Source organism: Cetorhinus maximus, chromosome 23 (genome assembly GCF_964194155.1).
Source record: "Cetorhinus maximus chromosome 23, sCetMax3.hap1.1, whole genome shotgun sequence".
NCBI lineage: Eukaryota > Metazoa > Chordata > Chondrichthyes > Lamniformes > Cetorhinidae > Cetorhinus > Cetorhinus maximus.
The window spans coordinates 4,641,565-4,668,928 of NC_135901.1; the positions used below are offsets into that span (position 1 = coordinate 4,641,565).

The 27,364-nt window shown below is 45.0% G+C and overlaps 2 protein-coding genes, 1 long non-coding RNA gene and 1 pseudogene across 3 annotated transcripts in view; 2 read left to right on the top strand and 2 right to left on the bottom strand.

Moving 5' to 3' along the window:
* LOC144696884 (uncharacterized) overlaps nucleotides 1–27,364 on the bottom strand; it is a 410,945-nt gene that overhangs the window by 272,787 nt on the left and 110,794 nt on the right. The window lies entirely within an intron of this gene.
* Nucleotides 1–27,364, bottom strand: part of LOC144698362 (uncharacterized) — a 58,982-nt gene that overhangs the window by 4,504 nt on the left and 27,114 nt on the right. Inside the window, exon 8 of the mRNA XM_078570317.1 lies at nucleotides 18,590–18,607. Within this exon, the coding sequence (XP_078426443.1) occupies nucleotides 18,590–18,607 (18 nt within the window). The remainder of the gene's footprint in view (nucleotides 1–18,589; nucleotides 18,608–27,364) is intronic.
* Nucleotides 19,507–22,797, top strand: LOC144698363 (uncharacterized). The gene is made up of 3 exons (XM_078570318.1): nucleotides 19,507–19,569; nucleotides 20,123–20,731; nucleotides 22,727–22,797. The coding sequence occupies exons 1-3, from the start codon at nucleotides 19,507–19,509 to the stop codon at nucleotides 22,757–22,759; spliced, it is 705 nt and encodes a 234-aa protein (XP_078426444.1). The 3' UTR covers nucleotides 22,760–22,797.
* Nucleotides 24,645–25,066, top strand: LOC144697586 (large ribosomal subunit protein eL37-like; annotated as a pseudogene).

The window sequence follows — 27,364 nt, forward strand, 5'->3', positions numbered from 1 at the left end:
ACTCGCCTCCACCACCCTCCCAGGCAGTGCATTCCAGACTGTCACTCTGGCTCCACCCATAGATTTCCCCCTTGGTCCATAATGGGCCCGACCCTTTTCCTGGTTATCCTCTCCCTATTGATATACTTATGGAATATCTTGGGATTTTCCCTCCCTTTCCAGCTAGAGCTTTCTCATAACCCCTGTTTGCTTTCCTAATTACTTTGGGAGTGTCTTGGGCTACAGAAAGATATAGACGGGATGGTCAAATGGGCAGATAAGTGGCAGATGGAATTTCACCCTGAGAAATGTGAGGTGATACACTTTGGAAGGAGTAATTTGACAAGGAAGTATTCAATGAACGGCATGACACTAGGAAGTCTTGAGGAACAAAGGGGCCTTGGCATGTGTGTTCATAGATCTCTGAAGGCGGAGGGGCATGCCAGTGGGGTGGTAAAAAAGGCAGACGGGGCATTTGCCTTTTTCAGTTGAGGCATAGATTACAAAAGTAGGGAGATCATGTTGGAGTTGTGTAGAACCTTAGTGAGGCCACAGCTGGAGCACTGTGTGCAGTTCTGGTAGCCACATTATAGGAAGAATATGATTACACTGGAGGGGATGCAGAGGAGATTCACCAGGATGTTGCCTGGGATAAAACATTTAAGTTATGAAGAGAGGTTGGATAGACTTGGGTTGTTTTCGTTGGAGCAGAGAAGACTGAGGGGCGACCTAATCGAGGTGTACAAGATTATGAGGGGCATAGACAGGGTGGATAGGGAGCTGCTGTTCCCCTTAGTTGAAGGATCAGTCACGAGGGGACACAAGTTCAAGGTGAGGGGCAGGAGGTTTAGGGGGGATGTGAGGAAAAACGTTTTTACCCAGAGGGTGGTGATGGTCTGGAATGTGCTGCCTGGGAGGGTGGTGGAGGTGGGATGCCTCACATCCTTTAAAAGCTGGAAATCTCTTCTTGGGCCTCCACCTATCACTGGCCCCCTGTCGAGCTCTCCTGCCCCACTCCCTTCTACCAGCTTATATTTCATCTCATTTCTATATGTCTTAATTCAGATGAAGGGTCATACGGACTCGAAATGTCAATTGTATCCCTCTCCGCAGATGCTGTCAGACCTGCTGAGATTTTCCAGGTATTTTTGTTTTTGTTCTAGATTTCCAGCATCCGCAGTATTTTGCTTTTATCCTTTAAAAAGTACCTGGGTGAGCACTTGGCACATCATAACATTCAAGGCGATGGGCCAAGTGCTGGTAAATGGGATTAGATACGTAGGTCAGGTGTTTCTCACATGTCGGTGCAGACTCGATGGGCCAAAGGCCCTCTTCTGATAGCCTGTCCACCAATATCCATTACATGCCTAACAACTCCCACAGCTACCTCGACTACAGCTCCTCACACCCCGCTTCCTGTAAGGACTCCATCCCATTCTCTCAGTTTCTTTGCCTCCGTTGCATCTGTTCTGATGATGCCACTTTCAAAAACAGTTCCTCTGACATGTCCTCCTTCTTCCTTAACCGAGGTTTTCCACAAACGGTGGTTGACAGAGCCCTCAACCGTGTCTGGCCCATCTCCCGCGCATCCACCCTCAGACCTTCTTCTCCCTCCTAGAAACATGATAGGATCCCCCTTGTCCTCACTTATCACCCCACCAGCCTCCACATTCAAAGGATCATCCTCCGCCATTTCCGCCAACTCCAGCATGATGACACCACTAAACACATCTTCCCTTCACCCCCCCGGTGGCATTCCGTAGGGACCGTTCCCTGCGTGACACCCTGGTCCACTCCTCCATCACCCCCTACACCTCAACCCCCAGCACGGCACCTTCCCATGCAACCGCAGAAGATGCAACACCTTCCCCTTTACTTCCCCTCTTCTCACCGTCCAAGGGCCCAAACACTCATTTCAAGTGAAGCAGCATTTCACCTTTACTTCCCTTAACTTAGTCTACTGCACTCGTTGCTCCCAATGCGGTTTCCTCTACATTGGAGAGACCAAACGCAGACTGGGTGACCGCTTTGCAGAACACCTTCGTTCTGTCCGCAAGCATTACCCAGACCTCCCTGTCGCTTGTCATTTCAACATTCCACCCTGCACTCATGCCCACATGTCCATCCTTGGCTTGCTGCACCAGTGAAGCTCAACACAAAGTGGAGGAACAGCACCTCATCTTCCGACTCGGCACTTTACATCCTTTCGGACTGAATATTGAGTTCAACAATTTTAGATCATGAACTCTCGCCTCCATCCCCACCCCCTTTCTGATTTTTCCCCCTCCTTTTTGATTTTTCCGATAATTTATATAGATTTTTCTTTTCCCAACTATTTCCATTACTTTTAAATGTATTTCCATCCATTGGTTTCTCTCTACCTTTTAGCCTTTTTCGATTCCTTCACCCCACCCCATCCCCGCCAGAGCTATCTGTACCTTGCTTGCCCTGCTTTCTACCCTTAATTAGCCTTTAGATAATATCACCACCTTCAACACCTCTTTGTCCTTTTGTCTGTGACATCTTTTGGTTATCTCCACTATCACTGGCCCTCTATCCAGCTCTACCCTCCCCCCCCCCCGCCCCCCCACTTAAACCAGCTTATATTTCACCCCTTTTCTATTTTTCCTTCGTTCTGTTGAAAAGTTATGCGGACTTGAAACATTAACTGTGCTCCCTTCCACAGATGCTGCCAGACCTGCTGAGTTTTTCCCAGGTATTTTTGTTTTTGGCCTCTTTTGCTCTGTGTGGTTCTTGAGTCCAGCTGCACGTTTCCCACTAGAAAGATGGCGGCGGCGCATGCGCCCTGCTGCACATTGTCCCCTATACAAATGGCGGCCGTTTACTTGGGCCTCTCTCCGAAGGTAAAGCGGGCTCCACCTGCCGCCGCCTAGTTTAATGCAACCGCAGGACCGGTAGCTTCTTATTCACGGTTTCAGACCTCTACTGGGTGTTTATGAAGATCCCCGCCATCTCTGCCGCTTCCATTCCTCCCCACTCACTGGCTCCTGTTCTCGATATTTCTCAGTCCTTCGGTCAGCTCCGGAATCTCTGGACTGCGCATGCTCCGGTTTGAGCTCACACTGCGCATGTTCCTGTCGCTGCCCGGTACTGCGCCTGCGGAAGGAGCTCCGCTAAACCATGACCAAGCCGGCGCCGCCCGTGAATGAATAAAAAGAATAAGGTTCATTCCGCCCCGCGGCGAATGCTGGGTTAACAGGTTGCCATTGAAACGTGATTGTGTTCAAAAGAAAATTATGTTTTGAGATCCGATGCTGATTGGAGCCACAGGGCCAAGATATAAAATTATTATAAAAGCAAAATTATGGGGATGCCTAAAATCTGAAACAAGAACAGAAAATGCTGGAAAAACTCAGCAGTTCTGACAGCAACTGTGGATAGAGATGTTTCGAGTCCGTATGACTCTTCTTCAGAGCTGACTCTTGTTCAGCTCTGACGAATCTTACGGACTTGAAACGTCAAGTCTGTTTCTCCACGGATGCTGTCAGACCTGCTGAGTTTTTCCAGTGTTTGTGTTATATAAAATTATTAAGTCCATTGATACGGCAACCAAAGTGCACTGGTACTCCAATCTATCTTCACAACTGAAGATTCTCATCCCTGGAACCATTCTTGTAAACCTAGTATTCACTCTCTCCAATGCATCACATCCTTCCTATACCGTGGCACCCAGAACTGTCCCGGTATAGTTAACAGCAGAACATACACCTATGGTTAATAGTAGGCTGTTTGAACAAGTGACTTTTCTTCCCATACACAGAACATTCAAACTGTGTTGTCAGGAGGAATGTAGCAATTATGGATCAGAGCCTCTGAAGGTTTAAAACTGGTGTGTTAACAAGTGGGCACAGTGAGTAAACCCCTTTGCACAAATGCAGTATCTGAATGGTCTCTCTCAGGTGTAACTGTGTTGCTGTGTCAGCGAATGGGGTGACCGAGTGAATCACTTCTGCTGAAGAAGAGTCATACAGATTCGAAACATTATCTCTGTTTCTCTCTCCACAGATGCTACTAGATCTGCTGAGTTTTTCCAGCATTTTATGTTCTTATTTCAGAATTCCAGCATGCGCAGTATGTGGCTTTTATATAAGTCATTTCCATATTGAGCTGGTGAATGACCTTTTCGCGGTTTTACCCATGATTTTCCAGCTCAAACTGGGATCTCAAATCCTTCTGACAATCACAGAAACACAGAATTGTAATGGCACAAAAGGAGGCCATTTGGCCCAACGTGTCTATACGGGCTCTCCAAATGAGCATTATGACTTAGTGCCATTCTCCACCTTTTCCCTGTAGCCTTGCACATTGTTTCTATTCAGATAATCGCCCAATGCCTTCGAATGCCTGGATTGAGCCTGCCTCCACCACACTTCCAGGCAGTACATTCCAGACTCGAACCACTCGCTCAGTGATTTTTTTTTTATATCACATCACATTTGCTTCTTTTGTAAAGCACTTTAAATCAGTGCCCTCTTGGTCTCGATCCTTTTATGAGCAGGAACAGTTCCCCCCACCCACATTATACTCTATCTAGCCCCCTCGTGATTTTGAACATCTCTATCAAATCTCCTCTAACCTTCTCCTCTCCAAGGAGAATAGTTCTAGCCTCTCCAATCTATCTTCATAACTGAAGATTCTCATCCCTGGAACCATTCCTGTAAACCTCGTCTTCGCTCTCTCCAATGCATCACATCCTTCCTATACTGTGGCACCCAGAACTGTACACAATACTCCAGGTGAGGTCTAGCTAGTGCCTTATCTAAATTCAGCATAATCTCCTTGCTCTTGTACTCTATGCCCCATTAAAAGCCCAGAATACTGTATGCTTTATTAATGGCTGTCTTCACCTGTCCTGCCACCTTCAATGATCTATGCACGTATACACGCAGGCCCAACTGCTCCTGCACCCTCTTTAGAATTGTACCCCTTATTTTATATTGCCTCTCCATGTTCTTTCTACAAAAATACATCATCTCACACTTCTCCACATTGAACTTCATCTGCTATCTATTGGCCCGCTCCACCAACTTGCCTATGTCCTTTTGAAGTTCTTTGCTGTCTGCCTCACAGTTTACAGTGCTTCCAAGTTTAGTATCATCTGCAAACTTTGAAACTGTCCCCTGCACACCAAGATCTAGATCATTAATATTGGTCACAAAAAGCAAGGGTCCCAATACCGACCTGTGGGGATCTCCACTAGAAACCTTCCTCCAGCCAGCAAAGTATCCATTGACCATTACTCTTTGTTTCCTATTACTCAGCCAATTCTGTATTCACGTTACTATTGTCCTTTTTATTCCATGAACTATAACTTTTCTCACAAGTCTGTTGTGCAGCACTGTCTTGAATGCCTTTTGAAAGTCCATAAACACATCAAGAGCATTACCCTCATCAACCTTCTTGTTACCTCTTCAAAGAACTCCAGCAAGTTTGTTAAACAGGATTTTCCCTTTAGAAATACTTGCTGGCTCTTCCTAATCAACCCACATTCTTCCATGTGATGACTAATTCTATCCTGAATAATTTTCTCTGGAAGCTTCCCCACCAACGAAGTTAAACTGTCTCGTCTGCAAATGTTGGGCTTATCCTTAGCCTTTTTGAGCAAGGGCGTAATGTTTGCAATTCTACAGTCCTCTGGCACCTCCCCTGAGTCAAAGGAAGACTGAACGATTATGGCCAGTGCCCTTGCATTTTCCACTCTCACTTCTTTCAATGTCCTTGGATGCATCTCATCCAGTCCCCGTGCCTTGTCAACTTTAAGTACCAACAGTTCAACCAACACTTCCCCCTTATCAATTTTGTACCCTTCCAGTGACAGAGGTTCCCCGTCTATCACCGTGGCCTGTGTGGCAGCTGCTTCCTTGGTAAAGTCAGATGCGAAATATTCATTTAACATCTCACCCTGCCTCCATGTGTAATCCCCCCTTTTGGCCCCTAATCGACCCTACTCCTCCTTTTAATATCCTTTTATGTACCTATAGAAAACTTTGGCATTCCCCTTTATGTTGGCTCCAGTTTTTTTCTCATGACCCCTCTTTTCTTCTCTTATTTGCATTTTCACCTCCCTTCTGAACCTTCTGTAGTCTTATTGGTTCCCAATTGTATTTTCTATCTGACACCTGTCATCGGCACACTTTTTCTCCTTTATCTTAACTTCTATCTCATTTTTCATCCAGGGAGCTCTGGATTTATTTGCCCAACCTTTCCTTTTTGGGAAAATATACCTCGAACCATTTCTTCTTTGAAGGTAGCCCATTGTTCAGCTACCTCTTCCCGCCAACTTTTGGTTCCAGTCTATCGGGCCCAGTTCTGTTCTTGCTCTATTGAAGTCGGCCCTCTCCCAGTTAATTAGTCTTACTCTGGATTGCACATTGTCCTTTTCTACCATCATCCTAAACCTTATGATAGAATGATCATTGTCTCCTGAATATTTCCCCACTGACACCTGATATACTTGGCTCACATCGTTTCCAAGAACCAGGTCTGGCAGTGCTTCCTTTCTTGTTGGACTGGACACATGTTGTAGAAAATTTGCCTGAACAAACCCTAGGAACTCTTGCCCCTCTCTACTCTTTACACTACCACTACCTCAGTCTATATTCAGGAAATTAAAGTCCACCATTATAACTACTCTATGATGTTTGCACCTCTCTGCTATTTCCCTGCAGATTTGGTCCTCTACATCCTTCCCACTAGTTGCTGGTCTATAGACTACACTGAGCAATGCAATTGCACCCTTTTTGTTCCTTAGCTCTAGCCAAATTGATTTTGTCCTTGAACCCTCTGGGACATCCTCTTTCTCCAGCACCGCAATGCTTTCCTTAATCAATACAGCCACCCCTCCTGCTTTTCTTCCTGCCCTATCTTTCCTCAACACGTTGTTCCCAGGAATATTTAACACCCAGTCCTGCCCTTTCCTGAGCCAGCTCTCTGTCATCGCCACAACGTAACATGGCAATCTGCGCCTGTAACTCAGCAATCTTATCTACTATACTCCATGCATTCACATACATATAGTATAACCCTGATTTTGAGTGCATTACTTTCTCCCTCACTCCCTATTTGCTATTCTAGTGTTATCTGTCTCTCCCAGTATTTTGTGCACCTTGGTATTACTCTCTAATATTCTCTCCTGGTTCCCACACCCCTACTGAATTAGTTTGAAGCCCCCGCCCCCCAACAGGACAAGCAAACACACCTCAAGGAGCTCAGTCCTGGCTTTGTCCAGCTGCAACCCTTCTGGCTTGCACAGGTGCCATCTTCCCTCAGAACCAGTCCCAGTGTCCCAGGAATCTAAAGCCCTCCCTCCTGCAACATCTTTCCAGCCACACATTTATCTGCCTTGACCTCCTATTTCTATACTCACTTGCACATGGCACTGGAAGTAATATGGAGAATACTATATTTGAGGTCCTGCTTGCTAATTTTCTACCTAGCGCCCTAAATTCTGTCTGCAGGACAATATCTCTCTTCCTACTTAAGTCATTGGTACCAATGTGGACCATGACCTCTGGCTGTTCACCGTCCCCCAGAGGAATGTCCTACACCCACTCGGTGACATCCTTGACCCTGGCACCAGGAAGGTAACATACCATCCTGGAGTCATGTCTACGGCCACAGAAACACCTCTCAGTTCCTTTAACTAACGAATCCTCTATCACTATTGCTTTTCCATTCTTCTTCCTCCAACTTCTCTTGTAGCTAGTGTATGGAGATGATCATGTCCACTGTAGAACTACCAGCAGGAAACATCACTGTGGTTCTCTATAGACTCGGTCTGCAAAAAGATTCGGCCTTTAAAACATGACCCTAGTGAAGGTCTTCCTAGTGACGCTAAGGAGTGAGATGGCCCTGTAGTCACAATCTCTTCTGTCACCTTTGTTTTTGGTTATTGTGATGATTTTTGTGTCACGCATGTGGAATGGTTCCTACCTCCCAACAGAGAAGGGGGTGCTAACAATAGATGGGACTTTCCGTGCTCGAGCAGTTCAGCTGGAATTCCAATAAGCCGGGTGACTTTCTGCTTGCTGAACAATCAATGGCCTTTTCAAGCTCGAGGGATGAGGGTTCCTTGTCCAACTAACCATGACAGGAAGTTACTGGAGAGTCAAACAGAGACTGGGAGATGTCCATCTCATGGGTGTACAGATCACAGTAATGTTCAACCCAGCGGGACATCTGATTACTTCTGTTGGTGAGCACTTCACCATAAGATTTCAGTGGGAGTCAACTTTGGTGATGGTCGAACCAAGAACCAATTACACATAGCACATAGATTTCCTTCGTCGCGGGTTGGTTGAATTTCTTGACGCAGGTCGATCCAGTGTTTATTTGCTGTTATGACCAATGCAGTTGGTGAAGTATAGTTATTTAAAAATCCCAGAGGGAAACTTTAAACAACTGTCATAACCTATAATTTTGAGTGTTATGTTTGAGGTGCGGCCTTAAATTCAGGAAACAGACCATCAGTTCTCGAGGTTTCACATTAAACTAATTGAAACATTCATTAATTTATACAGGTTAAAACATATACACATGGCTACAAATCACTACTGTTATAGTTTTTAACAAATTCCCAAACTAGTCCCCATTAAGGCAACAGCAACCCATAGACTTAACCAAACACCAGGCAAAGCATTTTCACCTCACGAATTCAAAATGAGCTTATTTTCACTTAGGAGCCAGTTGGAGGCTTGCAGCTGCCTTTTGACCTTACATTGCCTCTGCCTGCACACCTGAAAACTACTGAAATTATACCTACCAGCCCCACTGAATGTTAATTCTCATTGTACCAACAACCTCTTTGAACTTCACCTTTTAACAATGAAACTCCTTTCATAAAACCAATTTTATGAGTAATGTGAACAAATTGCTTGGCAGCTGGTAGAAAAGTGTCAATTTTCACCCCACTTGTTGAATGATCTATTAAAAAAATGCAAATTCATGCTATCTCTGTTACATAACAAAACTAGCACATTTCAAAGCACCCAGACTAACTGGCTTTAATCCAATTAAGACACGCCCGCAGACTAAACCTCTATTTTAAAAAAAAATATTTTTCAAAATATTATAGACATTAATAGCTTCATGACATTGAACAGCATCTCCTTGTCTTTTACACGACTGTCTTGGCTAAATTCAAGTTACAGAGGGTTCTAGCTGTTGGGTCTATGTTGTGCATCAGGTAGGTTTTGCTTTTTACTAAAATAACAGTTGCCATGTCTGCTGATTAGTTCTCAAAATAGTCTTTGTTGTGGGGGTTCCAACTTTACCAAATGTTGCTGCTGCTGTGTCAGAAATGATTGAACTCAGCAACTTCCAAGCTTCATCTAAATCAATGTTGATCGATGAAGCTTTTATTAGTGTGCCTGTAAAATATTCTAATATTTTGATTGTTCTTTGATAATTTAATTTCATAACGGAGGTGTCACTGCGAAGAATGTGGAAGTCAGTAAGAATTGTCAGCAAGGACTAATCAGCACTTTCTAATTGGAGATGTTAATCAGTGGAACCTTTCAGACACTGAATTGTAGATTTTGCACCAAAGACCAATTTTGGATTGAAGTGAAAGTTCATTACTTTATTGTAAATGAGTTCCAGTTGAGAGGGGAAAGATCACAAATGGGGCTTTTAAAAAGGGACACTGCAGCCACGAAAATCAGTGACTTTTCAGGAATATTAAACTCCATCCAGTTCTAGGGGTTGTTAACATAAGCAGGAACAAACCTGAGAAAGAAACAAAGAAAATAGGAGCAGTAGTAGGTCATTCAGCCCTCGAACAGTTTGTATTTGTTTGTTCTTTCCGGAAGTGCAAAATGTTTTAGTTGACGGGCAATATGATCGGCGCAGGCTTGGAGGGCTGAAGGGCCTGTTCCTGTGCTGTCCTTTTCTTTGTTCTTTGAACCTGCTCTGCCATTCAATATGATCATGGCTGATCCTCTATCTCAACACCATCCTCCCACTCTCTCGGCATTCCCCTTGATACCTTTAGAGTCCAGAAATTGATCTATTTCCTTCTTAAATATATTCTTTAACTCGGCCTCCACAGTCTTCTGCGGCAGAGAATTCCACAGGTTCACCACCCTTTGAGTGAAGAAGTTTCTTCTCATCTCAGTCCTAAACGTTTTACCCAGTATCCTGAGACAGGTCCCTTGTTCAAGACACCCCCCCCACTCCTACACCCCTCCCCCTCCCAGCTAGAGGAAACATCATCCCTGCATCCAGTCTGTTCAACTCTGTCAGAATTTTATATGTTTCAAATAGATCCCCTCTCATTCTTTTAAACGCCAGTGAATACAGGCCTAGTCAGCCCAATCTCTCCTCACACGACAATCCTACAATCCCAGGAATCAGTCTGGTGAACGTTCGCTGGACTCCCTCTATGGCAAGTACATCCTTTCTTAGGTAAGGAGACCAAAACTGCGCACAATATTCCACAATACTATCAATCCTGGATGTGATTAACAGCAGCAATAACAACAGAATCCAATCCCTGCAGTCACTTATGAATTTGCCGGTGTCTCAGCAGGCTGGAGGACCTTGTGAATGCTTTCCCGCATGAGGAGCAGGTGAAAGGTCTCTCCCCAGTGTGAGTGCATTGGTGAGTCAGAAGGTTGGATGACTGCCTGAAACTCCTTCCACAGGTAATGTAGCTGAATGGCTTCTCCTCAGTGTGAACTTGCTGGTGTGTCCAAAGGCTGGATGACCGAGTGAGTCCCTCCCCACACACGGAGCAGGTAAACGGTTTCTCCCCAGTGTGAATTCGCTGGTGTGCTGCGAGGGTGGATGAATTGTTGAACCTCTTCCCACAGTAAGTGCAGCTGAAGGGTTTCTCCTCAGTGTGAATTCTCTGGTGTAACAGAGGTAGGTTGTCTTCGTAAATCCCTTCCCACACACGGAACAGCTGAATGGTTTCTCCCCAGTGTGAATGGGTCGATGGATTTCCAGCTAGGATGAAGAATTGAATCTTTTGCCACAGTCCTCACATTTCCACGTTTCCATGGTGTGGGTGTCCTTGTGTCTCTCCAGGCTTGACAATAAGTTGAAGCCTCATCCTCACACAGAACATGTGTACGGTTTCTCCTCACTGTGAATGGTGTGTTTTTTTTCAGGCTGTGTAACTGGTTAAAGCTCTTTCCACAGTCAGTTCACTGGAACACTCTCACTTGGATGTGTGTGTCTCGGTGCTTTTGCAGTCACACTGATGTTTGAAATATTTTCCACGTACAGAAGAGACAAACATTTCTTCTTCCACATTCAAAGCTTCATGATATTCAGGTCCAGAATAATCAAGTGACTCAAACCAAGATGATTGTTTAGAGTTTTCCATCTACAAATCCTTCCTTTCTAATTCCTGCAAAAAGAGTTTACAAAATTTATCGTTGTAAGTCCAGGGTGTAGAAATTCAGAATAGACAATTCCAGTTTTTAAATTATTCTTTCTCTGGATGTTGGCGTCACTATGTTGCCAGCATTTGTTGCCCATCCCTGATTACCCTTGAACTGAGAAGCTTGCTGGCTTACTCAGTAGCTGAGTAGCTTGCATTTCAGAGGGCATTTAAGAGTCAACCACATTGCTATGGCCCTGGAGTCATGTAGATCAGACCAGGTAAGGATGGCAGATTTCCTAAAGGACATTGGTGAACCAGATGGGTTTTTACAACAATGAAAGGTAGTTTCATAGTCACCATTACTGAGACTAACTTTTAATTCCAGATTTATGGGATTTGAACCTCTGGATTACTCGTCCAGTGACATTACCACTGCGCCATCGCATTTCCCTGATAGAATATATTTTCATCTTGTTCCTTAAAACTGTAAATCCACGTTCCGCACACACTCCCCCCTCCATGGGTTTCTATGAGATCCCCCCTCATTCTTCTGAACTCCGGGAGAAGCCCCGCAGCTGCAAACCAGGAGCTGACAATTATTCCTCAGGGTTTGCGGATCCACAAAGTGTTTCCAAATCCTCCCCGTCCAGCCGCCGGCTCCATCGCTCCCTACCCCCCGGGCCTGTCACCGCGGGGTAAACACGGGGCCTGGGGCCTACCCCAGAAGTTGATCCAGTTCCCAGTCCAGCCGCGGTTTCCATTCCTACCCTGTGCTCACAATCTCCTCCCGCCTCCCGAACCGTCCGCTCCTCCTCACTCTGTCACCATGACTGACACTGAGCATGCTCAGAACGCACACCCACACTGCACCTGCGCACTGGACTCCAATAGTCATTGATAGGGGACTTTCTGAAGCGCGGGGTGTTCTGGATACACAAGCCGCCATAGGGATGAGCCAGTGATCAGCAAGATTTTTTCGCAGTAGGCAAAATAGAAGATCCATGGGTGAGGAGAATACTGGACACGAAGCACAATGAGGGGTTATAACACTTTATTAAATACAGGTGCACATTACACTGATAGGATATCAGTTACACACGAGCAGCCGGTGGTGTGGAGCCTTCTGAGAGTCCGCATCCTTTACAGCGAGTATTTACAGGCACTCCGACATGCAAAACCATCTCATTTAATCAGATAAATTTGTTTACCGCTTATTATTGCGACTGGGGTCACATTCGAAGTTCGTGCAGCCTGCAGCTCCCCGGTTTTATTAACCCACTCCCTCCAGCATTCTTTTACCCTCAAGAATCTTGTCATTGGCCTCAGTCTTTTTTCTGTATGCTCAGGTCACACTGCCCAAAACGTAGCTACTCCTGCACTGGGGCACAAGGAACAATCAGCCTCTCATGCACTGGTGAACTGCATTTCCCTTATATCCTAGTGTCATGCTATGATTACAGCACAGAAGGAAGGCATTCGAAAAATTGTCTCTATTCCAGCTCTCTGCATGAGTTACTCACCTAGTCCCACTCCCGCCATCTTTGGCACATAGCCCTGCGTTTTTTTTCTCTTCAGATAATTGTCCAATTCTCTTTGGAAGACCTCAATTGAATCTGCCTCCACCACATTCTCAGGCAGTGCATTCCAGATCGCACTTGCAACATAGAAACCTTTTCTTCATTTCACAGTTGCTTCTTTTTTCAGTCACCTTCAATTCGTGTCCTCTGGTTCTACTCTTATCTTAAATATGACTTGCTAGGAACAGCCTCTATTGCAGATCTTTGGTTTCAATGTGTGCAAGCGCCTTTATTATACAGAAATGCTTTATACAGTTTTTAGAATTATTTATGAACATAGGACTTAGGAGCAGGAGTAGGCCATTCAGCCCTTCAATCCTGCTCCGCCATTTAATAAGATCATGGCTGAGCTGGTTGTGTCTCAACTCCACTTTGCCGTGTGTCCTCCATAACCATTGACTCCCTTGTCTATCAAAAATCTGTCTAACACTCGTTGAATAAATTCAATGACCCAGCCCCCACTGCTTTCTGGGGAAGAGAATTCCACATTCCAGCAACCCTTCAAGAGAAAAACTTTCTCCTCAACTCAGTCTTATATGGAGGTCTCTTATTCTTAAACTGTATACCCTGGTTCTAATCCCTCCCACAAGTGGAAACATCGTTCCAGTATGTACCTGATCAAATTTATGTCTTCCACATTTGGCTTCTCTCTGTCTACATTCTCCACCTCGGGGCTGAAATATATTCTTCATTTTATAGCTTCGAAGATTATTTCTTTGTCAGTGCAAACATTTCCATTATATTCTTTCTCCTTGTAACCTATCTAAGAATTATCTCCATCAAGCAGAACATCAATATAAGGAGAATTAACATCATCTGTAATATCAGGAGGAAAGTAGTAGCTGCAATTATCCACGGATATTGTCCTGCATTGTATACTATCTCTCACCGGAGCTGTTCACAAGGGTGGCCATAGAGCTCTCAATGTTTTTCTTTTTTGCTGCTTCTCTGCCAGATGTTGTTCAATATTGATTTAAGGTTCAGAGAAATCGGTGGAATTGGACAGCCAAAACTGTTCACAGTCCCTGAAGAGTAAAGTTCATTTAAATTTCTGAAACATTATGGCTCTTATCCCCAGTATTGTTCAGGTTGGTTGTTGTGAGGCAAAATGTTGTCCATCTGATCAGGCAGGAAGTGTCCCCATATATGTATGTGAGTGTGTGTGTGTGTGTGTATGTGAGTGCTGTTTAAACCTCACATTTACACACACAGATCCCACTTCTCCTGGAACAACACAAAGAGTCTGCTGCTTTCTAGGTCCTTCCTTTCCCTTCACTATTATCCTCAGTTAGTTCACAAATTCCTTGTGTACATCATCCATCAATACTTCCATGTTCTCCATTTTAAATACTTCAATCGATCATACCAACAGAGAGCAATGAGATTGCTGCTGTCACAGGCAATCAGTTCTGAAATATTGTCAATCTGATTTTAAGGCTTGCTGGAGTACATACGAGCATATGAATTAGGAGCAGAAGTAGGCCACCCGGACCCTCGAGCCTGATCCGCCATTTAATAGGATCATGGCTGATCTAATTGTAGCCTCAACTCCACATTCCTGCCTACTCCCGATAACCTTTCACCCCCTTGTTCATCAAGAATCTATCTAGCTCTGCCTTAAAATATTCAAAGATCCTGCTTTCACTGCCTTTTGAGGCAATATTGAACAACATCTGGCAGAGAAGCAGCAAAAATGAAAAACATTGAGAGCTCTATTGCCACCCTTGTGAACAGCTCCGGTGAGAGATAGTATACAATGCAGGACAATATCCTTGGATAATTGCAGCCACTACTTTCCTCCTGATATTACAGATGATGTTAATTTTCCTTAAATTGATGTTCTGCTTGATGGAGATAATTCTTAGATAGGTTCCAAAGACACACAACCCTCTGAGGAAAAAAAATTCTCCTCATCTCTGTCTTAACATTCTATTAGCTTTCCTAATTACCTGCTGTACCTGCATACTAAGGTTTTGTGATTCATGCACTGGGACATCAGATCCCGCTGAATTTTAGAGCTGCTCAATCTCTCACCATTTAGATAATATGCCTTTCTTATTCTTCCTGCCAAAACGAACGATTTCACATTTGCCCATGTCATACTCCATTTGCCAGATCTTTGCCCACGCACTTAACCCATCAATGTCCTTTGTTTCCTTCTTACATCCTCTTCACAATTTCCTTTCCTACCTATCTTTGTGTCACCAGCAAATTTAGCAACTGTTCCTATGGTCCCTTCATCCAAGTCATTTATATAACTTGTAAAAAGTTGAGGCCCCAGCACTGACCCCTGTGGCACACCAGTTGTCACATCCTGCCAACCGGAAAAAGACCCATTTATGCCAACTCTCTGCTTCCAGTTAGCTAGCCAATCTTTTATCCATACCAATATGTTACCCCCTGAACCATGAGCTTTTATTTACTGCATTAACCTTTGATGTGGCACTTCATCACTGATCCAAACCTGCCCACCTAATCACTATCTAAGTTCCAGATTTTAAAATAACTTTTCAAGATAGAAAACGCACATCATTTAGCCCTTTAAAACTGATTCAGCACAGTATACTACAAGACATTGTCTTTGAGATCAGTATTTTCTTTATAGTCTGTGTTGTTCCGAATGATAACAGTATTAAACTTCTCTCTAACCTGTCCTAACCCTTCTGCCGGTTCATTTATTGAAACCAAGGACTCGCCTTGTTCTAATGGTGACATTCACTGTCTGCCCTGCGATGCCTTGAAGTCAGGCCTTAAATTGTTTGTGCATTGTTTCAACATGTTGCCACATTTCACTTAAATATGTTGAAATGTTTGCTCCACACCCACAGGGTTTCATCTGTTTTACGCCACAAGCAGAAAGGTCTGGTTCTCCTGGAGTTTGAGACAAATCAGCTTTCAAAATGATGCAGAGTTTCAGCCAATGAGGGAGATCCGGGTTCAGCCCCGCCCCTCATTCACTCCGATTGGTTGGAGCAGCAGCTGCGCCCTCTCGGACCTCCAAATCTGCCCCTCTTCCTATTGGTCCGGAACTGCCGTCAATCAGCCGTGCAGTGTGAGCTGGAGCATGCGCAGTGAGGCAGACGAAGCTGGCCAACAGTGCGCAGGTGCAGTGTCGAGAAGCGTGGAGCATGCGCAGTGCGATTGATGTCCTTGCGGGAAGAGGCGTCTGTTTGTCCCGGAGAAGCGGAGTCAGAGCGAGGCGGTGGGTGGGAGGATTTGGAAACACTTTGTGGATCCGCAAAGCCTGAGGAATAATTGTCAGCTCCTGGTTTGCAGCTGCGGGGCTTCTCCCTCCCGGGAACAGGCCCAGGTTAACGGCCGCCATCCTGGGTCAGCGAGTGGAGGATGGTTCACATCAGAGGATGGGGGAGGGGGGACAAGAAATAAGAGGTTACACTTTGGGCTCAAATCAATGAGGAATCTGATCTGTGGGAAGGAAGGAAACCCTGGGAGGTGGGCGGGGAGGATTCAGAAACACCCGCTGGAGGCCCCAAACCCCCAATAAGACTCATTGATTTTATAAAAACAAAAAGCTAAAAGCTACTGCGGATGCTGGAAATCCAAAACAAAAACAGAATTACCTGGAAAAACTCAGCAGGTCTGGCAGCATCGGCGGAGAAGAAATCAGTTAACGTTTCGAGCCTTCATGGCCCTTCGGCAGAACAGCTATGCTTCAGTTCTGCCGAAGGGCCATGAAGGCTCGAAACGTTAACTGATTTCTTCTTCGCCGATGCTGCCAGACCTGCTGAGTTTTTCCAGGTAATTCTGTTTTTGTTTTGTCATTGATTTTATTGTCAGTTTGCAGACAGGAGCTGGAGAACTGAACCCAGGCAGAGGAGAGGGAGGGAGAAAACTGGGAGTGGAGGAAAGAGATGGTGAGATGGATTTGGATTTCAGCCCAGGGGGGAGGGAGAGTGTGTGGGATGGGCATTTACAGCTTTGGGGAAACGAGAGGAAGAAATGGTCCATAGAAACTAGAATTGTCTGTTCTGAATTGTGTGCTGACAGTTAAGAGTTTTGTAAACTCCTTTTGCAGGATATTAGAAGGGGAAGATTTACAGAGGGAAGCTCAAATCAAACTTCACATCAAGATTTAAAACCGTCACTCGATTCATCAGGACCTGAATATCATCGGCAATTGAATGTGGAAGGAGAAATGCTTGTCTGTTCTGTCTGTGGGAAAAGATTTCAAACATCAGTGTGGCTGGAAAAACACCGAGACACACACAAATGAGTCAGAGTGTTCACTGCATTGACTGTGGACGGAACTTTAACTAGTCACACAGCCTGAAAAGACATCACACCATTCACAGTGGGGAAAGACCGTTCACATTCTGTGTGTGGACAAGACTTTAACTGATTATTCAACCTGGAGAGACATAAGGACTCCGGCACCATAGAAAAACCATGGAAATGTAAGGATTGTGGTAAAGGATTCAATTATCCATCTCAGCTGGAAATCCATCGATGCATTCACACTGGGGAGAAGCCATTCACCTGTTCCGTGTGTGGGAAGGGATTCACTCAGACAACCAAACTCATGTCACACCAGCGAATTCACACTGAGGAGAGGCCATTCACCTGCCCTGTATGTGGGAAGGGATTTACTCAGAAATCCTGTCTTATGTTACACTCGTGAATTCACACTGAGGAGAGGCCATTCAGCTGCACTCACTGTGAAAAGAGGTTCAGGTCTTCATCTGACCTCAATATACACCAGTGACTTCACACTGGGCAGAAGCCATTCACTTGCTCTGTGTGTGGGAAGAGATTCACTCATTCATCCGGCCTTAGGTCACACCAGTGAGTTCACTCTGAGGAGAAGCCATTCAGCTGTACTTCCTGTGGAAAGAGTTTCAGGCATTCATCGGCCCCGCTGAACACCAGCGAGTTCACACTGGGGAAAGGCCATTCACCTGCTCTGTTTGTGGGCAGGGATTTACTCAGTCATCCAGTCTGCTGAGACACCAGCGAGTTCACACTGGGGAGAAGCCGTTTAGCTGCACTTCTTGTGGAAAGAGTTTCAGGCAGTCATCCACCCTTATTGCACACCAGCGAGTTCACACTGGGGAGAGACCATTTACCTGCTCTGTATGTGGGAAGGGATTCACTGTATCATCCACCCTTGAGTCACACCAGCAAATTCACACTGAGGAGAAGCCATTCAGCTGCATGGACTGTGGAAAGAATTTCAGGTGTTCGTCTGCTCTCCTGGCACATCAGAGAGTTCACACTGGAGAGAGACCATTCACCTGCTCCGTGTGTGGGAAGAGATTCACTCGGTCCTTCAACCTAGTGACACATGAGTGAGTTCATAAGTGACTGAGGGGGTTGGATTCTGCTGTTATCACTGCTGTTAATTACATCCAGGACTGATAGTCTTACAATATCAGGTTTGTTTCTGCTGATGTTAACAACCCCTATAACTGGCTGGAGTTTAATATTCTGGAGGTGTCACTGATACTTGGGGCTGCAGTGTCCCTTTTTAAAAGCACCATGTGTGATCATTCCCCTTAATTCATGAACTGCTGGAATCGGATCCGTTCCACAGGACATGCATGACACAACAATAATCACAATTTACAAAAACAAAGGGGACAGAGGAGATTGCAACAAAAACTTTGTCCACCAAAGCTCCTCCATCTCATCCACTCCTTTCATGACAACATGCCCTGTACTGTACAGTTTGATGGTTCCACTTCTGACAGTTTCAGTGTGAAGAATGGAGTGAAACAGGGCTGTGTCCTAGCCCCCACTTAGTTTGGTATTTTCTTCTCCATGTTCCTGACCTCGGCCTTCGCTGCAGAAATGGAGGGAGTTTCCCTGCATACTCAGTCAGATGGTAACCTCTCCAATCTGTCCAGACTGAAAGTGAAGACAAAATACAGCCTGTCTCGATCAGAGACCCCCTCTACAGTGATGATGCCCTGCTTGTGACTCACACAGAAACTCAGCTACAAAGACTCGTGAACTGTCTCTCCCATGTCTGTAACTTGTTCACCCTTACTGTAAACATCGAGAAAACTGTGGTTTGGGGACAGGGTGTCACATCTCTGCCCTTGATCACACTAAATAACACCCCGCTGGAAGTGGCCAGTGAATTCTTAGGTCCACAGTGACAGACAATCTGTTTCTCAATGCAGACCTCGATACACGCGTAAGGAAAACAGCTCCACTTTTGGCTGACTCACGAATCGTCCATGGAATAACATCAAACTGCCTCTCAGCACCAAGATGCTGGTTTCAGAGGCCTGTGTCTTCAGTACCTTGTTGTCTGACTGTGAAACATGGACGATTTACAGTGATCAGGAAAGGAAGCTCAACAACTTTCACCTTCACTGTTTGTGGGACATTCTGGGCATCTCATGGACAGAATCAGGAATGTGGCAGTCCTCTCAAAGACAAATCTCCCATATACTCAGGCTGTCATCAAGCAGAGGTGACTTCACTGGCTCTGAAGAAGAGTCATACGGACTTGAAACCTTAACTCTGTTTCTCTCTCCACAATTTCTGCCAGACTTGCTGAGTTTTTCCAGAATTCTCTGTTTCTACCCCATAAGAGGCTGCTGGCCTCTCTTCCATAGTCTTGTCCGTGTCTGGATGGCCCTGGAGAGGGAGCATGTGGTGTCCATCCGTACGATTGATACCTCCCACCACCGATGGGTACCTCAGGGTACAGAGTGTCTCAGAGATACTGGAAGCAACATTCTGGTTTAGTTAGGGAGGTTCTCTTCACTCTAGTTGGGGCTTTGATGCTGATTTTGGGCTCTTTTAGTTTAACTGGACAACATATTTGAGAGAACAATAGAAGAAAGTATGTCGCCTAGAAACTAGAATTGTCTGTTCTGAATTTCTATCCTGGAGTTGACAGTGATGACTTTTGTAAACTCTTTTTACAGGATATTAGAAGGAAATGATTTGAAGATGGGAAATTCAAACCAAACATCTCATCAAGATCTGACAGAGTCACTTGATTCATCAGGAACATGGAAGGAGAAATGTTTGTTCTGACTTTGGGAAAAGATTTCAAGCATCAGTGTGGCTGGAAAAGCATCGATTCACACACACCTGAGTGAGAGTGTTCCAGTTATCTGACTGTGGAAAGAGCTTTACCAAGTTACACAGCCTGAAATAACATCACACCATTCACAGTGAGGAGAGCCTGTACACGTGTTCTGTTTGTGGATGAGGCTTCAACTGATTGTCCAACCTGGAGAGACACAAGGTCACTGAGACCACAAAGAAAGCGTGGAAATGTGGGGAGTATGGGAAGGGATTCACTTGCCCATCCCAGCTGGAAGCTCATCGACGCACTCACACTGGGGAGAGACCGTACAACTGCTCCGTGTGTGGGAAGGGATTCACTCTGATGTCCAGCCTTCATTTACACCAGCGAGTTCACACTGATGAGAGGCCTTTTAAATGCTCTGACTGTGGGAAAGGCTTTAAAATCTCACCGGATCTAATTAAACACCAGCTTGTTCACACTGACGAGAGACCGTTCAGTTGTCCTCAATGTGAGAAGAGATTCAGACAGTCGTCACACCTCATTCAACACCAGCAAGTTCACACCGGGGAGAGGCCGTACACCTGCTCCGTGTGTGGGAAGGGATTCACTTCATCATCCAACCTGGTGACACATCAACGGGTTCACACAGGGGAGAAGATATGTGTGTGGGAAGGGGTTTTCTCAGTCATCGAATCTGCTGACACACCAGCAAGTTCACACTGGGGAGAGGCCATTCACTTGCTCTGTGTGTGGGAAGAGATTTGCTCGATCGTCTCACTTACTGACACACCAGCGAGTTCACAAGTGACTGCAGAGGTTGGATTCTGTTGTTAATCACATCCTTTGTTTCTGTTGCTGTTACTAACTCTTGTAACTGGGCTGGAGTTTAATATTCTGGATGTCTGTCAATGAGTTTAGATGAAAGCAGACAGCGCTGTTGTAAGAACATAAGGGCGAGGAGCAGGATTAGACCAGATGACCTGTCATGCCTGCTCCGCCATTCAACACGATCATGGCTGATTTCAGCCTCAAGTCCACTTTCCTGCTTGTTCCCCATGATCCTCGATTCCCTGAGGGACCAAAATTCTGTCTTAGTCTAAATCTCAGTCTTCAACATCTTCAGTGATGGAAACTGAAAATGAAACTTTACAAGACAGAAGGAGGCCATATGGCCCATCATGTCTGTGCCAGCCCAATCCCACTATCCAGTTCTTCGTCTGTAACCTTGCAGGTTACAGCACGTCAAGTTCCAAACTTTATTGATTGGCGCTACGGTCAGTCTCCACCTCATTCCTGCAAAATAATCACGGGAACCTGAATTGTGAATCACAATGGTGGGGCTTTTACCCAGCATCCCCTGTGGTAGAGAATGTCCCCTATCCACACCACAGGAGACCGGTGCGCATGTTCAGTGCCCCGCCCTCCAGTGTTTGGAGCATGCGCAGTGTCAATCATGACCATGGAGAGCCACTTGTTTGGTGCTTCTGCAGCTGTTCAAGGGCGATGGAGTCGGCGGCTGGACGGGGAGGATTTGCAAACACTTTGTGGATCCGCAAACCCTGAGGAATAATTATCAGCTCCTGGTTTGCAGCTGCGGGGCTTCTCCCTCCCGGGAACAGGCCCAGGTTAACGGCCGCCATCCTGGGTCAGCGAGTGGAGGATGGTTCACATCAGAGGATGGGGGAGCGGGGACAATAAATAAGAGGTTACACTTTGGGCTCAAATTCATGGGGACTCTGATCTCTCTTTGGGAAACTGAACAAATGGCTTCTTGTAAAAGCTCAGGGTTACATTGGGCAGGAAGAGAACCAGAAACCAAAATGAGACAAGAGACTGAGTTTAACTTAGTTAAAGAGGGAGAGAAAGAAGGAAGGAAAGCCTGGGAGGTGTGGAGAAACCACCTTCATGATTGCTTATTAAATCTCCACACAGTAATTTTTAGACACAAGGTTAACATCTGATATTCTGTATGGTCGGTCAGGTGATTCAGATTAATAGATAATTGGTTTGGTTCGATAGATAATTGGTTTATGGAAAACTCATCACGGTGGCAGGTACTGAATTGTGATGATGATACAAATAAAACAAGTAATCATCATTCATGACGTAATTATAGGCAATATTAAAATAAAGTGAAAATATTAATCAGTTAAAGGATTGCACAATTATGATCATTTCAGCATAAAGTCATTACCATATGTTACAAAATGCAGGACTCCTTAATTTATAGAATATAAATGAAAGGTCTACTGCACTCTACGTTTTCTATTAAAGTCCTTCGATCATATGTTGTCAGCTTGAGTTCATTAAACTCTCAATCATTTACATCCTATTTATGAGTTTTATACAGTGGGCGATCGGGCTGTCTTGTAGTGTATTTGTCCCATAGCTTATTTGTGGATGGTATCTTTTCTCCTGAACTCCATTATACATTTACTTCCATATGGTTGGGCAGTGCCTTTGAGAGGTGGGATTCTGGAGTTTTCTGCTGAAGTCCAGAGATTTTCCCACATTTCAGCAAGGGAACACACATTCAGACGTTTGATTGTGTAATGTTTTGTCACGAGTCATGACTGAAGTGAATTATCGAACATTTTGCTATCTCTGTAGGATTTGTTGAAAGGATACAGAAAGAATTAATTATCCAACACTTTATTTGGATTTTAGCCCAGGGAGGAGGGAGTGTGTGTGGGATGGGGATTTACAGCTTTGGGGGAACGAGAAGAAAAATGTTCCATAGGAACTAGAATTGTCTGTTTTGAATTTCTGTCCGGGACTGTCAGTGATGTTTATTGTAATCTCTTTTTACAGGGTTTTAGAAGGGGAAGATTTGCAGATCGGTAACTCAAACCAAAAATCACATCAAGATCTGACAGAATGACTCAGATCCAGACCTGAATATTATCGGCTTTTGAATGTGGAAGGAGAAATGTTCGTCTGTTCTGACTGTGGGGAAATATTTCAAACAACAGGAAAAAGCACCGAGACACACACAGACCTGAATGAGAGCGTTCCAGTGCACTGACTGTGGAGTGAGCTTTAATCAGTTACACAGCCTGAAAACAAACAGAACTATTCGCTGTGTGGAGAAACCATACATGTGTTCTGTGTGTGAACGAGGCTTCAACTGATTGTCCAACCCGGAAAGCCTTATGGACACAGACACCATGGAGAAACCATGGGAATGCGGGAAGGGATTCATTCACCCATCGTAGCTGGAGATTCATCGACGCAGTCACACCGGGGAGAGGCCGTTCTCCTGCTCGGTGTGTGGGGAGGGATTTACATTATCATCCAGCTTACATATACACCAGAGAACTCACACTGGGGAGAAGCCGTTCACCTGCTCCGTGTGTGAGAAGAGATTCAATTTTCTGTCCCAGCTGCTGAGACACCAGCTCATTCATATTGTTGAGAGGCTGTTTAACTGCTCTGATTGTGAGAAGAGCTTTAAAAGATGAGAGGACCCGGTCAAGCACCAGTTTGTTCACACTGAGAGACGGTTCAGTTGCTCTCACTGTGGGAAAGTCTTCAGACAATCAATGAAACTCATAAAACACCAACAAGTTCACACCAGGGAGACGGCACTCACCTGCTCCATGTGTGGGAAGGGATTCACTCGACTATCTCACCTCAGCTCACATCAACTTGTTCACACTGATAACAGACCTTTCCAATGTTCAGAATGTGAGAAGACCTTTAAAACTGCAGGTGATCTTCTGAGACACCAGCGAATTCACACTGAGGAGAGGCCATTCCCCTGCTCTGTGTGTGCAAAGGGATTTATTTGTTTGACCAACCTCAAGTTGCACCAGCGAGTTCACTCTGATCGGAAACCTTTCCAATGTTCTGACTGTGAGAAGAGCTTTAAAACTACAAAGGATCTGCTGATACACCAGCGCATTCACACAGGGGAGAGGCCATTCACCTGTTCCGTGTGTGGGAAGGGATTCACTCGTCTAGCTCACCTCAATTCACATCAACTTGTTCATACTGATAACAGACCTTTCAAATGTTCTGAATGTGAGAAGACTTTTAAAGCCACAGGTGTTCTGCTGAGACACCAGCGAGTTCACACTGAGGAGAGGCCGTTCACCTGCTCTGTGTGTGGGAAAGGATTCACTCATTCATCTCACTTAATGAGACGCCAGCGAGTTCACAATTGAATGGAGGGGTTGTATTCTGCTGTTATTGTTGCTGTTATGTACCTCCAGGACTAAACCAGGTTCATTCTGACATTTGAGCTGATGTTAATAATGTTTCAGAAGGGACTCCTTAAGAAGGACTATCTCCTGCATGCACTGCTCTCAAGAATCAATACCCACCACCAGAAATAGTGATATACTTTAGGCTGTATGACACATCTTACATCCTTACCAATGTTGGTAATAAAATCAATAGTTGGGTGGACGCAGATGGGAAAGGAATTATGAAAAAGGATATTGAAGAAAAGAACGAGCTAAACTAGAAGGGAGAAATAATAATGAGATTGGCTGAATACTGTGGAAATAAAACTGGGAAACAAGAAACACTGGTTGTTAAGATTGGTGGAGTAAATCTGTCTGGGAGACAATCAGCATCAAGATATCTGATTCAATAAATGTGTGTCATAACAATTAAGAAAAAAATAGCAATTCACATTAGCAGATCTACCAAGGTATAGATCAAACTGAGCCAGAGGACGTGCTTTCATAACCGTAGGGATGTTATAATATTACATTACAATGTGATGAACCATTTAACAGAGCCACTGATTGATGTTGGTAAAATGTCTGCAATGGCTCCCCAGCGCGCAGTGAAAATGACGAAGGGAACATCATCATTTGGTAAAAAGCAGAACAAGACCCACACTCTTTGCCAACGATGTGGGGGCTAAAGCATTTCACCTGCAGAAATCGACCTGCGGCAAATGTGCCTACCCTGCCAAGAGAAAGAGGAAGTATAACTGGAGTGCTGAGGCCAAAAGGAGAAACACAACTGGTACAGGCCGCATGAGTCACCTGAAGGTGGTGTATCACCGATTCAGGAATGGATTCCGCGATGGGACCACCCGGAAGCCCAGACGTTCCACAATGGCTTCCTCCAGCACTGCATAAACTACCAGTGTATCTGCACAACAAATAAAGCTATGGCTCGGAAAGTTTAAAAAAATGTCTGCATTCCCATTTTTATTGTATGGAAATTATAACAGTGTCTTTGGAAACAAATTGGAGACACAAGCACAAACTTAAGATGGGTACTGTTAATGCTCATGTGAGGAAATTCAGGATGTTTTATTAAATGTGTTATAGAAATGCACGTTGTTGTTGTTGACTGTGAAGAATGAGTTGGTTGGCTGTCTGAGCTGGAAACTCATGGGTGCCATCACACCAGCAGTAGGATATTCTCCAGCTGAGTGTGGAAATTGAGTCACTTGGTCATCCTATTTACTGACACAGCAGCACAGTCACTCTGGAGAGGGACCATTCAGATAATTCATGTTTGAAGAAGGATTTACTCAGCTTTCCCACCAATTTTGAAAGTTCAAATAGAATTTGAAGCATGATCAGCACATTCATGCCAGAGAGAGTTCTGTGTGTGAACAGTAATTCACTTCTTTATTCCAGCAGCTGGGATACCAGTGAGTTCACTTGTGACTGTTGGCGTTGGATTCTTCCGTTATTACTGTTGTTTTGGGGACTCTCAATTCTCCACCAAGTCCCATTCCCCTTGTTTCTAGCGGATAATGAAGGGTCCATGCAGATGGGTTTAAGTACAACTTGTTTCACAACTTTCATATTGAACCGTCCGGCCCCAGTTTCCACCCAATAACAGCAAAACAAATCAGGCTAGAATAAATTGAACTGTCAATGGCGGGGCCGTTACCCAGCATTCCATGCGGAGGAGATTGTCCTCTATTCACATCACAAGAGACCAATGCGCATGCGCAATACCCAGTGATTAGAGCATGCGCAATGGGAGCGCTGGCGTTGGAGAGGAGCTTGTTTTTCGGATCCGCAGTTGGGAAAGGGGGGTAGGGAACGGCCGGGCGAAGGAAGCGGTGGATCAGGCGGGTGGTCGGGGAGGCTTTGTAACTCTGTTGTGTAAGTGGAAAACGCCGAAAACGAACCCGCAGTTCCCCCTTTTGCACAGAGTGACAAGAGCGTAGGTGCGATTTCTCCCAGTTACAGGCCCCAGATCACGGCCGTCATCTTCAGAGCGAGCAATGCGCAGCAGGGCGCATGCGTAGCTGCCATTTTTGTTTGGGGCAATATGGAGCATGGGCGGCCCCCATCTTTATTTGGGGCAATGTGCAGCAGGGAGCATGCGCGGCTGCAAATTTTATTGGGAAGATGTTTTTGAATGTTTTTAACGACAGAATTGAAACAACTTGTCCATCAAGCTCTGACCTTTACGCTTTGAGTCTTATTGACGAAGCAGAGCAGGAAAGAAAAGGATGCAAATCCTGCTCTCTGATTCCCACTTCCTCATGGACGTCCTGCCCCATGTGTCCAAAGATCTGTGGGTCTGTTCAGTCACATGAAGACTCACAGCAGAAACTCACAACCCTGAGTTGACGTCATCCTCGAATCGAGGGAGCGCTGATGACAACAAGCGGCAATGTGCAGCAGGGCGCATGTGTGGTAGGGGGAGAGAATGTTGTGAATTTCTATCCTGGCCTGACAGTGATGGCTTTTGGAAACCTCTTTAACAGGGGGTTAGAAGGGGAGGATTTACATGCAGCAAACTCAAATCAAGAGAAATGTTTGTCTCTTTTCAATTTCTATCCTTGACAGACACTGATGGCTTTTGTAAACATCTTTTACAGGGTACTAGAAGAGGATTTGCAGAAAGGAAATTCAAATCAAACATCACATCAAAATCTGACAGCATCACTTGATTCATCAAGACCTGGATGTTATCGGCCTTTGAGTGTAAGCATTAAATTTCAGATCATTACCACTCACTGTATAAACTTTCTTTGTCACATCTTCCTGTAGATCTTGCCCATGAATCTTAAATCTATTTCCTGTAATCCTTTTACCCCCATTCAAATAATGGGAACAGCTTTTCTTTATCTACCTTATCTAAATAATCATAAACTTGTACACCTCTATCAAATCTCCTCTCAATCTCCTTTGCTCCAAGGAGAACAACCTCAGTTTCTACAACCCAACATTGCAACTAAAATTCCTCATCCCTGGAATCATTCTGGTAAATCTCCTCTGCACCCTCTCAAGGACCCTCACCTCCTTCATAATGTGTGGTGACCACTGGTTTGCACAGACCCAGATGTTCTGTGTTCGTGTCTGTGATGTCATCACACACCGACAATTGCTCGGTGACATTACCCCGCTCCCCAGGTATTTCCTCAACTGGGAGATTTTTCTCTGACTCCAGTGCTTCTGATATCTTTCCAGCTGCAGGCTCCAGCAGAAGACATTAACATTAAAAGCTGAAATTGTTTCA